We start from the raw sequence: 14,109 nt of genomic DNA on the forward strand, positions 1-14,109 counted from the left end.
GTAACAGAGGTAAGGTATTTGAAGGAATTATGGGCTTCACACATTGTACACATGTGGGAAATCCAACTTGGGCCCTCTATGTGACAAGCGAAAACTTTAACCACTGAGCTACCCCACCGCCCCTAAGAAGGAGAGTGATATCTAGAGAGAACATTTACTTAATTATTGTGAACATAATATATGACCTTGAGAGTGAAATTGATCTTCAATAATCATATCAGTAGCAAGGATTTCAAGTGCCTTCCAAAAGGCTATACAGCATGAAGCATTGTAAAGGCCAAATATTATGTTCCTAAGGATGCATTCACACAGTGCCGATTATGACACCCATTTGAGATCAGACAGGGCTACAACACGAAAAGTGAAAAAGTCGGATTACTATCCTCAATGATCTGGAACGTCCTATCATTGTCTGAACGCTGTCACATACATTCGTAACAGAGTCCTATGGATCGGGAAAGGTCCATTGAGGTCAGCCAAGCACTCCTGACAGTATGGCGCATCCCATAAAATTTCGGAAACTCAGCCAATTTTGTCTAGTCGGATTATAATCGTGACTATGTCATGACAGATTCTGCTGTATCGGATCAAAATTGTAACAATGTCCCATGTTGTCTGGACGGTGGTCTGTGGATCGGGTGCTATTGTGATAAACAGGCATGATTTGGGAAAATTGTTCATTGACGTTTCTTGTCAATTGTGTCCAGATTGCGTCCACATCTTGCCGAATGCAAAGCGTGTTTGTTGGTTCACTGTCCGGTCACTGTCTGATCTCTGTCAGATCACATTCGGGAGAATCAGGACGCTGTCTGGACAGATTCAGTAATTTTTTACCAAGTCGAAGATACAAATCGGATCAAATTTGGATTGAGAACGATTGAGATTGACGAATTCGTCTGGAAACGTCTGAATCGGGAAGCTTCCTGAACAATATCTGATTGTTGTCGTAATTTAATACATGTTTTTACAAATTTGTGAATCACAGGATTTTGATCAGAGTATTGACAAATTTTAATTCAGGAATTGTCCTATCAAGGACGGCAGTATAAATCCTGAATGTGTGACTGACCCCTTAGTGGAATTCAGTGTAACAATTTCTTTTAGCAATTGCAACTCATTGTTTGTTTGTTGTTTAACACTGCACTCAGTATGGTAGACTGTAAATAATTCAGACAATTCAGTGATCAATATTGTGAGCAACGATCCATGCCATCAGGGTATGATGACATGCAATCCCAGAACCTGACCTTCCGATCCAATGGTCACCTCTAATCTCTAATAACCAGCATAGGTTCTGGGGACCTATTCTTACCTGGTATCCCAACCATGTAATACTCTTTGAAAGTAGGTCACAGTTAGTGTTAATCAATTACATAACTACTACATGCATAAGACTTATTAGTGGAAATAATAATTGAAATGGCACCCATACTTTAAACATGTTAAGTGTAACCTCCACTGTGACCAAGATCTTGTATTAACTTAAACATAGTCACTCACAACCGTAAATGGTCCCTGCCCTACTATTACACACAATGACATATACCAAGTTTAATGGACCTACCATAAACGCTTCCTGAGATGGCCGGATAACAAATTATTTTTCAAGCTATGACCTTGAAGATAATTCTGATCCTTGAAATGATTGAACAAGGTGTCAACAATATTCCACATGGCTATAAAGGATATATACTTTTTATGAAATCTGTGCACTGTACAGTGCATGTGGTGGCGGTGGTTGCCAAATTCTGACAAAATCTTAACATCTCGAATGCATCACTCTGCATACTATATGGGTTTGCTTATATAGTTGACAACAGAATTGATTTATCACATTTATATGGCTGAGAAAGTAGAAATTGAGACACTGAGGCACTTGAAGATAAAAGCTAAATTTGATTTTCATTTACTTTGAACAGAAAATGTTTGAAAAGGTGAGATAAGAAAAACTCTTTACATTAATACTGTTAACTGTGTTCTGATTTTGCCAAGCCTGCCACCACCAGCCTTGTGTTTTGACCAAGATAACATGCCATGAATGAACTAAGAACTGCATGTGTTAACCATCTTTGGGTCAGGTAAAATGAAAATGAGATATATTGACTCTATTTGCTTGTATATATGAACAGATCTGGAACAGCACTCACCATGACTAACTTGATATCCTTTATCTCACGTTGTGGGCTCAGGAGGTCACTACTATCCATGCAGATGCCTGTATCCTCTGAAACTGCTTCCTGGGAACAGTTCGGAGACTGTGAGAGAGATCCAGTAATGTCGGCTGGAGAACTGTATCTGTGGTCACTGAAGTCCCTACTGCTGTCATCACTGTAGTCTTCCACACAGCTCAAAACAGGTGGCGATGGTGTGGAGACAGAAATGACATGGGCCATGATAACATCAGAACTGTCACTACTGGTTTCACTGAGGTCAGTTGTGCAAGATGATGTCCTCTCAACTCCATCAGTCCCACAGGTCTCTGTCACCTTTAACTGGCCTTGACATGTGCTAGTCTTACCACCAATTGATTTAGATCCACCCTTCCCTGATTTGTGTTGTTTGCCCTTTTTTGTTTTGCCATGACTCTGTTTCCTGCTCCCTTCTGTCCCATCTCCTTCAAGCATCTCCCTTTTCTCTTCTCCCCCATCATCAGTAGCCCGACCTTTGAAGTGAGTCTTGAACGATTTAGGTCTTGAAGCTCGGCCTTGGCCCTTCACCTTTGAGTACATGTCAGTATTAAACAGATTGATCCGTCCCTCTTCCAAGTCCTTCCAGAAGGTGTCCTTCAGGGTACATGTTGTCTGTGGTGATGTGTCTATTGGGACAGGTGGAGGGGAGAAAATGGGCATGACAGGTTCCTTGCTGATGACAATGGGCTGCAACTGACAATCAGAACATTCGTCTTCCAATGAAACTTCGCGTCCTGCCATCAGAGCCTGAAACAATTAGAACCTGGTTGAAACATGCAACCAAGAAAATACACTGAGTTATTAATTATGGCCAATGATGAGGTTGCATGTCCGAAATGTAGCAGCTGAATACACTGTTAATATACAAATAACTACCATTTGTGAATATGTCTGTTATTGTTTTCACAATAGTGACAATTGTGTGTTGCTTTTACAAGAGGTAACTAGAAAAACAAGGTGGTCAGTATGATCCATTGATTTGGTTTCTTTTGTCTTTTGGTCCATTGTTGTCTTTACCAAATGGACACCTCATAAACATGCCCGAAAACAATGACATACTAATCATACTATCAAGTAGTTTTCTAGTTCTTAAAAAAAAAATTAAAAAAAAATTGTTCAGGTCTTTGAAAAGCATTTAGAAGTGATTCACATAAGGAAGAGAAAATATGGATGTCAACTTCTTTATTATGATGAACAAATCTGGGCAAATTGCCTAGCTGGCTTCAATTTGCCTGTTGCTATGTCCATTCTTACACCTATCAGTGCTAGTGAGTGTGTGTGAGTGAGTGAGTGAGTGAGTGAGTGAGTGAGTGAGTGAGTTTTGGCTAGTATTCAGTTGTATCATGGAGTGTCAGCTTGATGTGGGAGGAAAGTCCAAGGTGACAACGATTACCATTTGGATGAAAAACATTAGCAGAATAAATTTAACGCAAACCAGGATTCAAACCCATGATCATACTTTTATGGCGTCCCCAAGGGAGGCAACTATGAATTGTGTCGCCTTAGATGACTGGGCCACCTGTGCCCCACTTCTTTGACCAAGAGACTGTTTGTGCTACACTTTATCAAATTCCAATCATACATACTCAAGCTGTTGTGCACACAGAGTGACCTTGACTTTCAATCTTCACAAAACACATGCCAAAGTATTGCATACATGGCATTACATTATTAAGTCTCTATAAGTAGTATAGATGATGGGGGTTCTGGACCACTTCCACCAGAGCCAGAGATTATATACCTATACTGCTACTACAGAGGGAATTTTTTATGTCAAAATGATGAAGTGATTCAACGATCGCCATGATTCGTATTAAAACAATCATCAATATTGATTAATAATGGATAAAATTTACTATAGCCTTCAACATTTTTATTAATGTAAGCATTCGTTTAAATGTGATCCAACGATAGTAAACAATCTATTTTTAATCTCCAACCAGTTCTTTGGTTTTAGCATGGAATAATTGACTCGCTTGTTGTCTCCCCTGTCCTATGAACTTTTTTTTCTCGTTTTCGCCAATACCACTGGTCTTAGGAGAATTTGATCGAATCTCCTGCTTCATTAATTCATTAATTCTTTAATTGATCTTGCTTAAATGTTTTGAGAGTATACATCAACCTTATTAAATGTATATTATATGGCATAAATATCTTTTTAAGAGAAATGCTGTCACTTTTATTAACTTGGACCCCCTCAAGGGTTGCAACGGGTGATCCTCCTACATAAATAATACTACAACGTCGACACTCGTGTTGCTTCAGCCATTTAATTGATAGACCTGGTAATATCTCGAAGGCATCTTCTGATGCATCCCCAAACAAGACTTCAATAATAAGTGTAGAAGGATTATGTATTGCATTCAAGTTCTGTATTAGATTTTGATGGTTTTGATGAGGTGTACTCCCCTCCGAACTTTCAAGAATGGCAGTGGCAGAGGGACTACAACGGTGGAGACATGAGGGATTTTGCAGAGGAGACAGGGCCCAAAAATATTGACACGGTGAGTGAAGATAGTTAGTTGTGCTATTGATTTTTTTCAACTGTATTATGATGATTCTGTGTTTGAAAAGATTATCAGGGCAACGAATGACAATGCAGCCTACAAGAGAACGAACGATCCCAACAACAACAAAGGTGAGTGGTATGACATATGTCTCTTGATGAAATCAAGGCTTTTTATGGCATTTTGCTGTACATGGATATCATGAAACTTGACAGGGATGAAATGTATTCGCATTCTGGCATTAAATATCCTTTGTTGAAATTTCCAGTCCCTGACATTATGTGCAGAGATTCACTCAGGTAAAGGTACATGCATTTCAGCACTGACAATCCTTATACTAATGACAAACTGCACAAGGTACGCTACATACTTGATCATCTCAGGTCTTCTTTTCAGGAACACTACAGTCTCCACCAGCAAGTGTCAGTGGACGAGGCGATGATTCCCTTCAAGGACAGGCTTAGTATCAAACAGTACATGTGAGATATGCCAGTAAAGTTTGGTGTGAAGGTGTGGGTCCTGGCCGATGCTGTCACCGGCTACTGTTCCAACTTTGAAGTTTATGCAGGGAAGTATGGAACAGTAGTCGATCGACAGCTTGGGCTTTCAGGACAGGTTGTTGTTACCCTTTGTAAGGAAATTCTTGGCAAAGGTCACATCATCTTTACAGATAATTTCAACACAAGTCCTACACTTGCTGATTATCTTTTGTTGAGGTTACATACCTGTGCGGCCATGTTCGGACCAACAGGAAAGGCTACCCCAATACAGCTACAAACAGGAAGAGATACTACTCGCCTCGACCATGGATCCATCGACTGGGTTGCCCATGGAGACTTCGTTGCGACGATGTGGAAGGACAACAGGCCGGAAGAAGGACTGACGACCAAGAGGAGGAAGAAGGATGGAACTCAGGATGAACTTGCAGTAACACCAGCGGTGGTAGAGTATGGGAAGTACACGCGTGTGAAAAAAAGTAAAAAATCTATGAAATGGTACAGGCGTGTTGAGAGCAAGCTAAGAGAGATTGCCATGTATAATGCATATCTCATTGAAGGTACGATCATCGACCACAACCCCCAGGGAAGCTGCAAGAGAGATCTCCTGTCCTTCAGACTTGACCTGGCCCATCAGCTCATCAGCAACATCACCAACAGGAGCACTTCACGACAGCGACATGGTGACACCGAGGAACAGCGACTGGACTGCAACAACCACTGGCCTTTGTGCTAAAAAAAATCAAGTGTTTCAGACAACCCATCCAGGAGTGACATACAAAGACAACTCATTCAAGAGGTCAAAGACATCCAGGAAGTGCTCCAAGTGTGACGTCCCACTTTGCTGTTCATCAAAAAAGAATTGCTTCCAACAGTACCACACTAAGGTCCAGTATTGGCGCTGATTATTTCAACAAAGCCCTTTGCCACAAACATTTGTAAATAATGTAAATATATTTATTACCTCTTTTAATAATTGTAAATATATTTATTTCCACTTCTTATATTTGTATATATATTTATTACCTCTTTTATATACACATATTTATTTTACACTTTTGTGATACTTTTATTTATTATCTTATGCTTGTTTACATTTTATACTTTGTTATACTGTGATACGTTTTCCTTTCAGGTTGTAGTCCAATGAATGTACTCGGTAATCACACATTTGTCTGCATCGCAATTTAATATATTGTAATGTAGTTACCTAATTTAGGTAAATGAAATGTAACCTATTTGTCTAATAGAACTTCTTTTTAGCACATGTAAGCCGTTTTTTGACAAGTAAAGTTTTAGCAATAAAAGTATTGGTAACTTATTTCTTCTCAGTAGTAGTTGACAAAATAGTTTTATCTTTCAAACACAAACATTAAATTATTCTAGCTATGAATAACTTTAAAAGTAACTTTTGACATTTATATGTGTGTTTTTCAAGCTTATATCGTGCAGATTACAATCTGAAAAGGGAGGCAACTCTTGGCTACAACCTTTTTCTTTTTTTTCGGATCGCAATCCAAATTGTAGATGGCCGGTTTGTCGTCAGTTTGTCGTAAGTCCTTGTATTTGGCACAATTTGAATAAAATTTATTTCCATATTCATGTTTGTTTTTTGTTTTTTTCATCCTAGTTTAAATCTTAGTAACTGTAATAATTATTTATTTATTTATTGAATTAATAAGTACTAATTTAATTTATTATGCAGTTGTAAATAGCAATGTATTGTAAATATGTTATCACAACTTGTATATTTGTTGGACTTACAATCTTTCCGTCCTTTCAGCTCGTTTTGTGATGTCTTCCCTGTGATGTCTTTCTTGTAGTAGCTGTCGTTCAATATTCAGGTAATGTGAAAGATTACTATTTAATTACTAAATACTTAATTTTTGTTTCATATCCAGAAAAAGAACCAAAAAAATCTTATATTTGTGTTTTTACCTGTGTTAACGAGTTTACCTAAGAGGCTGTAAGTGTATCATGAGTAATATGTGACATCAGTATAGAAAACAAAGTCAGTACCAAGAGTTGTAAACTTGTTTATTTGTTTACAGATGTGCATGAAGAGAATTTACCTGTAATACCTGGGATTACCTGTGCCGTCCAAGATTACAAGACCACTGTGTTATGTTTACCTTGTACCTGTGATTTATTTTTGTGATTTTTAATACAATTTGAGCCAAAATTCATTGTCTGTTTTCATTTTTTCAGTGTTTTCATGTTTTATTTCACTTGTAAACACCTGTAATTAGAAAATAACAAAGGTTAGAGACAATAACAACAAAGAATATTACAGTATACGTAATCCTCTTTACAATGGTATATGATAAATGTATATTAAAAGCAAGTTTCTGGTAGAAAAAGTGCATCAAAAATGATAGTGTGATTTTCCAATAATACTGCCAGGGAGGCCAGCGTGCAGGCCTTGTCAGTGTCAGGGACTGCAGGGTTTCAAGGGACATAACTCTGGGGCAGCCAGGGATAAAGAGTTAAGAGACTCACGTCTATGCCTGTAGTTGCCTGACCTGCCTGACTGCTGGGAAAAATTCTGAGAAACATGCTCCAAAGCCTTGAGTGCTGTTTCATCCCTAGCGTAACTGGAAACCTTGGCATGTGTGTCAAGGTGATGGAAGACCAAGGTTGACGTAGCAATCTGCGCTTAAACTCCGAGTCCCAAGTAGATAAGGCTAAACAACCCAGTCTCCGAATGACAGTTATTTCCGCCAACGCGGATTCCTCATATGGTCAATCTGACGCTGTTGAAAATCAACTATAGTTTGGAGGTGATCTAGTCGGTTAGGATTATCCTCTGACAGATCCTGCTCTACCGCCCGAGTAGGCGATGCTAATGCTGATAAAGGTTTTAATACCTGTTTCAATAAACGCAACTCTGGTATCCTGAACCTTAAGAGTGGTAGGCCTTGACAAGCCTGTCGTTCTCTGTATATCCTCATCCAAACTATTTGCCTGGTTTGCTGCCTCAAAGCCATGAATAGGAAATTCATCTTTCCTAAACCTGGGAGGCTTGAATGACGGCGTAAGTGTTAGCCTGGCGAAGTCCTCATCCAAAGATCTAATCACATCTGACATCATAGGGTCAATCCGAATCGACGTAGGATGTGTCCAAATAGTATATTTTTTATCTACCCCACTACCCGGAGAAGGTACTGAAATGAGGTGGTCAGCTACCCAATCAGGTACTTGTGCCAGGCTAAGGTGAGTATTCCATTCAGTTGAGGAATCTCCCTCCTCACCATTAGAACAATCTGATGAATCAGAACGATGTTGATGTGTACGTCTAGATGGTGAACGACTTCTACTCCGATGTGCAGTACTACCTCTGGGCTTAGATGAACTGCCTGGTGACAAGGAATCATGAGTTGATGTCCAAGTACGAGCAGGTGTACTGGTACTACTCAACGAAGAATGTACTGTATTATGACTCATAATAGGTGTGTTATACACATTAGTCACTGGAGTAGGTGGTAAAATATGTGCCGTAGATGTAGTTGATGCAGGTGTCTGATACATAGGCTTAGGCTTAGGCTTAGGCTTAGGCTTAGGCGTAGGCGCAGGATACAATTGTGTCATAGACTGCTGCCACATTGATTGTAGAAAATTTTGCATCCAATTAGTGTTTGGAATTGGCATAGGCGCCTGCGCTTGCATCTGCTGCGCTGGATACATTGGTACAGCGCTAAGCTGATCGTGCACTGCTTGCGTAATATCGTACGCTGATAGCCCTGGGTCTGATGTCATTGTAGGTGCGCTTGGGTAATAGGCCTTGGCTGCGCTCGGCGCAGGCATATGAGACGCAATGCTCAATGGAGTAGACTTGAGTCTAGCTTGGCTTGGCGCTACCCCTGACAAAGCATCTTGAGGCGCTGGCGCACTGTCTGCAGACGCAGGATTCTCAAAGGACTGCAAATTAGGTCCCATTATAATACGCCCAACATTCTCTGGGAGAGAGGATTCCGGCGGCATTAGCACCTCCGCGGTGACAGTTACGGCCGACCTATTATCCCTCAAAGATAAAGGTTGCATCGTAATGATCGAATCCTGTCCCTCGCTCATTCGCGATAGAGACATTTTCCTTTTCTCACGACTTGATTGCTGCAAAATACATTTGTGAGTAACCTGCCTATACCTCGCGAAACTCATTGGAGAGAGGTTTATACAAAAAACACATTTAGAATTTGGTGCACAAATTTGCGTACACGTCAAACAACGTGGATGAGGATCTTTAATAGATTTTTTTCCCTGACAATTAGTACAATGCGTAAGCATAAGTTAAGCAATAATATACTAGAAGAAAAGGGGACTGTAATTTACTGCCGTAGATAATAATTTCTCGGCAAAATTTTGGAACGAGTTGAAAGTGTATAAATGATTGAATATATGCAACTCAATGAATCGCCAAAGCTAGTAGTATTGAAAACAACATATGAAATATGTTATACATACCTAGCCGATAATTGTAAACATTTGACTACCTTTGCCAAGCAAACAATTGTAACACAATTCAAAATGGCGGGGAACAGAGCATGTGGCGGGAAAAAAAGACAGTTTTTTTTTCCGCCTCAAAACATCAAATACAACTTCACAACATGTTGAAAGTAATATGAAAAGAATACATCACCCATCGCAGAAGAATTTAGAATGGTAGACGGATTTAAAAGGTCTAAATAAATCCAAAAACGAGAGCTCCGCTGGAAACGTCCTAGCTGTGTCGCGACAGGCAGTGATGTGAAGAGTTGACCTTTGGTCACTTGAGGTCACAGGGACAGCGATGGCGGGGTGTAAAAGTGGATTGCGGAACAGAGCCTTCACCCAAGGACCATCGCCCGTACGCTGTCCCAGTTTTTTTGTCGCAAGGTAAGCAGTGAATGCATTAAGGACTAATGCAGCATAAGTAAAAAATTGATGTTTTACATCTAATACAGAAATTTTGAGATCTGAAATAATACCCCGCTTTAAGTTTTTATATTGTAATGATGAGAAAGATTCCGTTCTACCGCTATTGTATTTTTCATCTTTCACTGGAATAGCTCTTAGCGGAGTTGAAGGACTTTCGAGTTGAATTATTATCCGTTGTACTAATCTGATCAAGATTGATGCACAATTCTTTACAGGGAACTATTTCGGGTAATTTAACTCCATGTGTTGTTTCATGGTGGTATTAATATTCTTACTCCGTTTATAAATCCAAGTGTAACTGCTAAGCCCAAACCAAAAACTATTTCCTCTTCTCCAGTGCTTAAAATTAGCATCCCACTCGACTCATTTTGTGTGAGACTAACACCCAAAGGCTTAAAAATTTCATCGAGGGAGCATACGCTGTAATACCAATCAGGTATAATAATGGGAGTGCTTTTTATATTGTCAGTATCAAGTATAAATATCATATGATTATCTCTTGCAGCACTTATATTGGTCCATCGCGGGTAATACGTTACATCACAGATAGCGACTTCAAGTTGACCAGCTGAGTTATCAATAGCATGAAGTAGTTGAATAGACTGGCCATTTGTTATTCCTGGGAGTGTAACAAACATATTAAATATACAAAGATACTATATCATAACTTAAGTATGAAATCAACGTACGTTACTAATCAATCGATATTAGTAAGTGCCTCTGGTGCTAATTTTTTGTTAAATTCCCTGATATCTTTGAAAAATATAGAGTCACAGCAAAAAGCAATAAAATGGTGCATGATTGGTTCCACAATCCAATGCAATTTTGGCAGAACCAGTTAAACTTTGTCGTATGCTGTGCCACAACAGGATGTGGTGTATCTCTTTATGCCCCAGGATTTGAACTAAATAAGTCTGTTTTATCATTTCACGTGTACTATCAGATTAGACGTATTCTTAAAGAAATTAGTGCCCCATTACCGCAGGATCGAGCATGGACATCCTCAAATAATCCGTACAATAGGTTCGCATTTGAACGTATTTGTCAGGAATTTAATATTTCTACGAGTAAAGATTGGCGTATTAAAGGACTTAACCACGGTCTAGGTGTTACGTACAATGGACAAAAAAAGTGATGATTTAGTTAAAAAAACTCATCAACCATTTGATCCATTTAAACTGTTACAGAAAAACAATCTTTTTGTAAGATTGCATAATCTTAATCATGGCTAGGAACTTTTGAGTAATGATTGGATAGGAGATCTTATGAGCTTTAAGAGTGGTTTAGCTTATATTGTTACAAAATTTGTGCAACTAAACAATACCGCAACGCTTGGAATGAATTTCTTAATGATAAAACAGAAAATAATTTTACTAACCTAGGATTTGTAAGAGATAATGAATCAATAAGAACTTATGTATGGGCAATTCTTGGTGCACAATCACATACACGAATGGGAATAATTGGTTCTGGGACGACGCTCGATGCGCAAAAACAGTTTGTCGCAAACGTAGAGGATGCTATTAATTCACCAGTTGACATACCATCTTCTATAAAGCCTTATCAAGATGTATTACAGTACACTCAATCCAAAGTAGATTACGTTTATGGGGCAGAACTATACATGTCTCCGAGTAATATGGAACTTAAGATCGGTCAAATGATCGGCTATAATAATAAAATTGTTATTGCTTCCGATCAACAAAAAACAGGTATAAATTCAGATATTAACACCGAATTAATAACACAAACAAACACAGGCAAAACGGGAATAGTAAAACCACAGACACCACATGTTTCACAACCATCTACTGATGCACAACCACCAGTGCCGCCACATATTGCCGCTAAAAATCAACAACATATCGATGAAAAAACAGCACTTATAGTAGATGGAGTCACGGCTGGTTTACTCATGATTTGGATAAATAGTCTTAAATGGATAAGTACAACGGCCCGGCAATTACTACGATCAGTGCCCACAAGTTTTGACTAAGCCAAGTGGTGGTCTTTGCTAATAAATTCAAGAGCCAGGAAACTATACTCCCTATTATACCGGGAAGTGCAGATGCTGCGAGAGTCAAAGTCAATATAATAAATCCCAGTGCGGGTAAAATACTGGCAATGGTTATCCCCTGTGAACGAAGTGCCTTTCTATTACTTGAAGCCGCTTCGAGGCGGGCCGATTTTTCGTCTTCTAAGTTATGCAATCTTTCAGCAACGCGGTGTCTACTGAATTCATCGCCTGCCTGTTCAAGTTTTGTTTTCTCATAAGCTATATGCTTGGCTGTATTATTGATGAATTCTCCCCGCATTGTTTGCATTGCCTTGTCAAGTCCTCGTAATTCCCTAATATTGTACTCCGAGTATGGTACCTGTAACGTTGTGGTGGTGGAGGTGGAATGGGGTTTAACGTAAGATGATTGCACTTATATAGCGACGTGCATGTACGTGTGTTTGTTTGGCTGCTTGTACTAGTCCGGACTGATGCCGATTTATAGTGCTAGCTCACTGAGATACCATCCCGCAGTTTAACATGAATACCCCACTCAGACACAGTATACTGACTTCAAGCCGACCAGTCCTTGTTTAGCCCCTTAATGCCGAGCGCCAGACAGGGTAACAATAAGTACAATCTTTTAACGTCTTTTGGTATGACGCGGCCGGGGGTCGAACCCCAGACCTTCCGCTCTCTGGGCGGACGCTCTACGACTAGACCACGGAGGCAGTCCACCTGTAACGTGGAATTATCGTAGTACTTCAGTATGGATTTGTTGACATGGTATTTCCGGTGTTACGTGCTCGCGGTAATGTCTGGGGGAAAAAACATAAAAACTCATTCATTCGTGTATAATGTGCACCCCATTCTACACAGCTGTGTTTTTTTTTTAAAAAGTGCGCACTATGCTCAAGAAAATACGGTAGTTTGAATTCTACCGACGCTAGCAGAGAGATCGTTCAGAACATAGGTCGTGCGATTGTTAAGAAAATCGCGAGTAAAATTAGCGGCAATGAAGTTTTGAGTATTGACGACAGCGACGTATACTTCTGTTACATGGATCTCTGGAGAACGGTTAAAGAACAGGAAAACTTACAGTACCAAGGTATTTGTAATCGGAACATATTAAGACTGCGTGTGGGTGCTGATAGTGACGATAATACCGTCGTAGGAGATAAGGCTGTTGAAGCTGCATTAGGTAACCGAAGCTTTATTTTGCTAGACTTTGAATTACTAGATAGTCACATGCCCTTTTATCAAGCATCCCTAGGCGATAGGTTAGAATACGAACTCACTTTTAATGACTACAGCAGAGTAACCAAAGCTACTGAAGATGGTAGCTATTCTATTGACAATATCTCACTGATATGATATGATAACAGATCCTGAATTAGCAAGACAAATTCGTAACCAGTATACCGGAAGTTTATCAATTTTATACGATCGTGTGCTTTGACACCGAAAGATCACCAGGAACAAAAGAGATACAACGTGGAATATCAATCTAAACGTTCAAAAAGATCGTTGAAGGGTATTTTAATGTTGTTCGAGGACCCCTCTGAAGCATTTGCACAAGATACCGAGGCGTTCTACAACCCCAAGATTACAAAAGTAGAATTGACTATTGAAGGCGTGCCTAATCAACTATATAGTCAAGGTATGCAAGCATATCAACAAGGCGATGAGATTAAAAAACTCCCTTCTATAAAACGAAGCACAGAAGCTAACGTGGTCGCAAAAGATCTGTCTCTCGGGGATGTATCGATGGCTGAATTCCTTACCGTGAAGTACGCGCTATGGCTCGACATGAGAACCACAGACGATGACCAACTACACGGCAGTGGGCGGAGAATAGAAAATGCCAGTGAGGGTGTTACTATACAGATAACGAAGCGTCAGGAAGTGGCTGGTAAATTAAACATATATTTGTACATGATTATGGACGCACAACTTAATATACAGAATGGAAGATTCGTGCAAGCGATCTATTAATAATCTTTTAC

The 14,109-nt window shown here is 39.5% G+C and overlaps 1 protein-coding gene across 2 annotated transcripts in view; it reads right to left on the reverse strand.

Moving 5' to 3' along the window:
• LOC139473798 (M-phase phosphoprotein 8-like) overlaps positions 1 to 14,109 on the reverse strand; it is a 112,467-nt gene that overhangs the window by 82,866 nt on the left and 15,492 nt on the right. For both annotated transcript variants that reach the window (XM_071256558.1, XM_071256559.1), the window contains exon 3: positions 2,148 to 2,936. In XM_071256558.1, the coding sequence (XP_071112659.1) occupies positions 2,148 to 2,936 (789 nt within the window). The remainder of the gene's footprint in view (positions 1 to 2,147; positions 2,937 to 14,109) is intronic.

Source organism: Haliotis cracherodii, unplaced genomic scaffold (genome assembly GCF_022045235.1).
Source record: "Haliotis cracherodii isolate W230 unplaced genomic scaffold, xgHalCrac1.p SCAF_3, whole genome shotgun sequence".
Lineage (NCBI taxonomy): Eukaryota > Metazoa > Mollusca > Gastropoda > Lepetellida > Haliotidae > Haliotis > Haliotis cracherodii.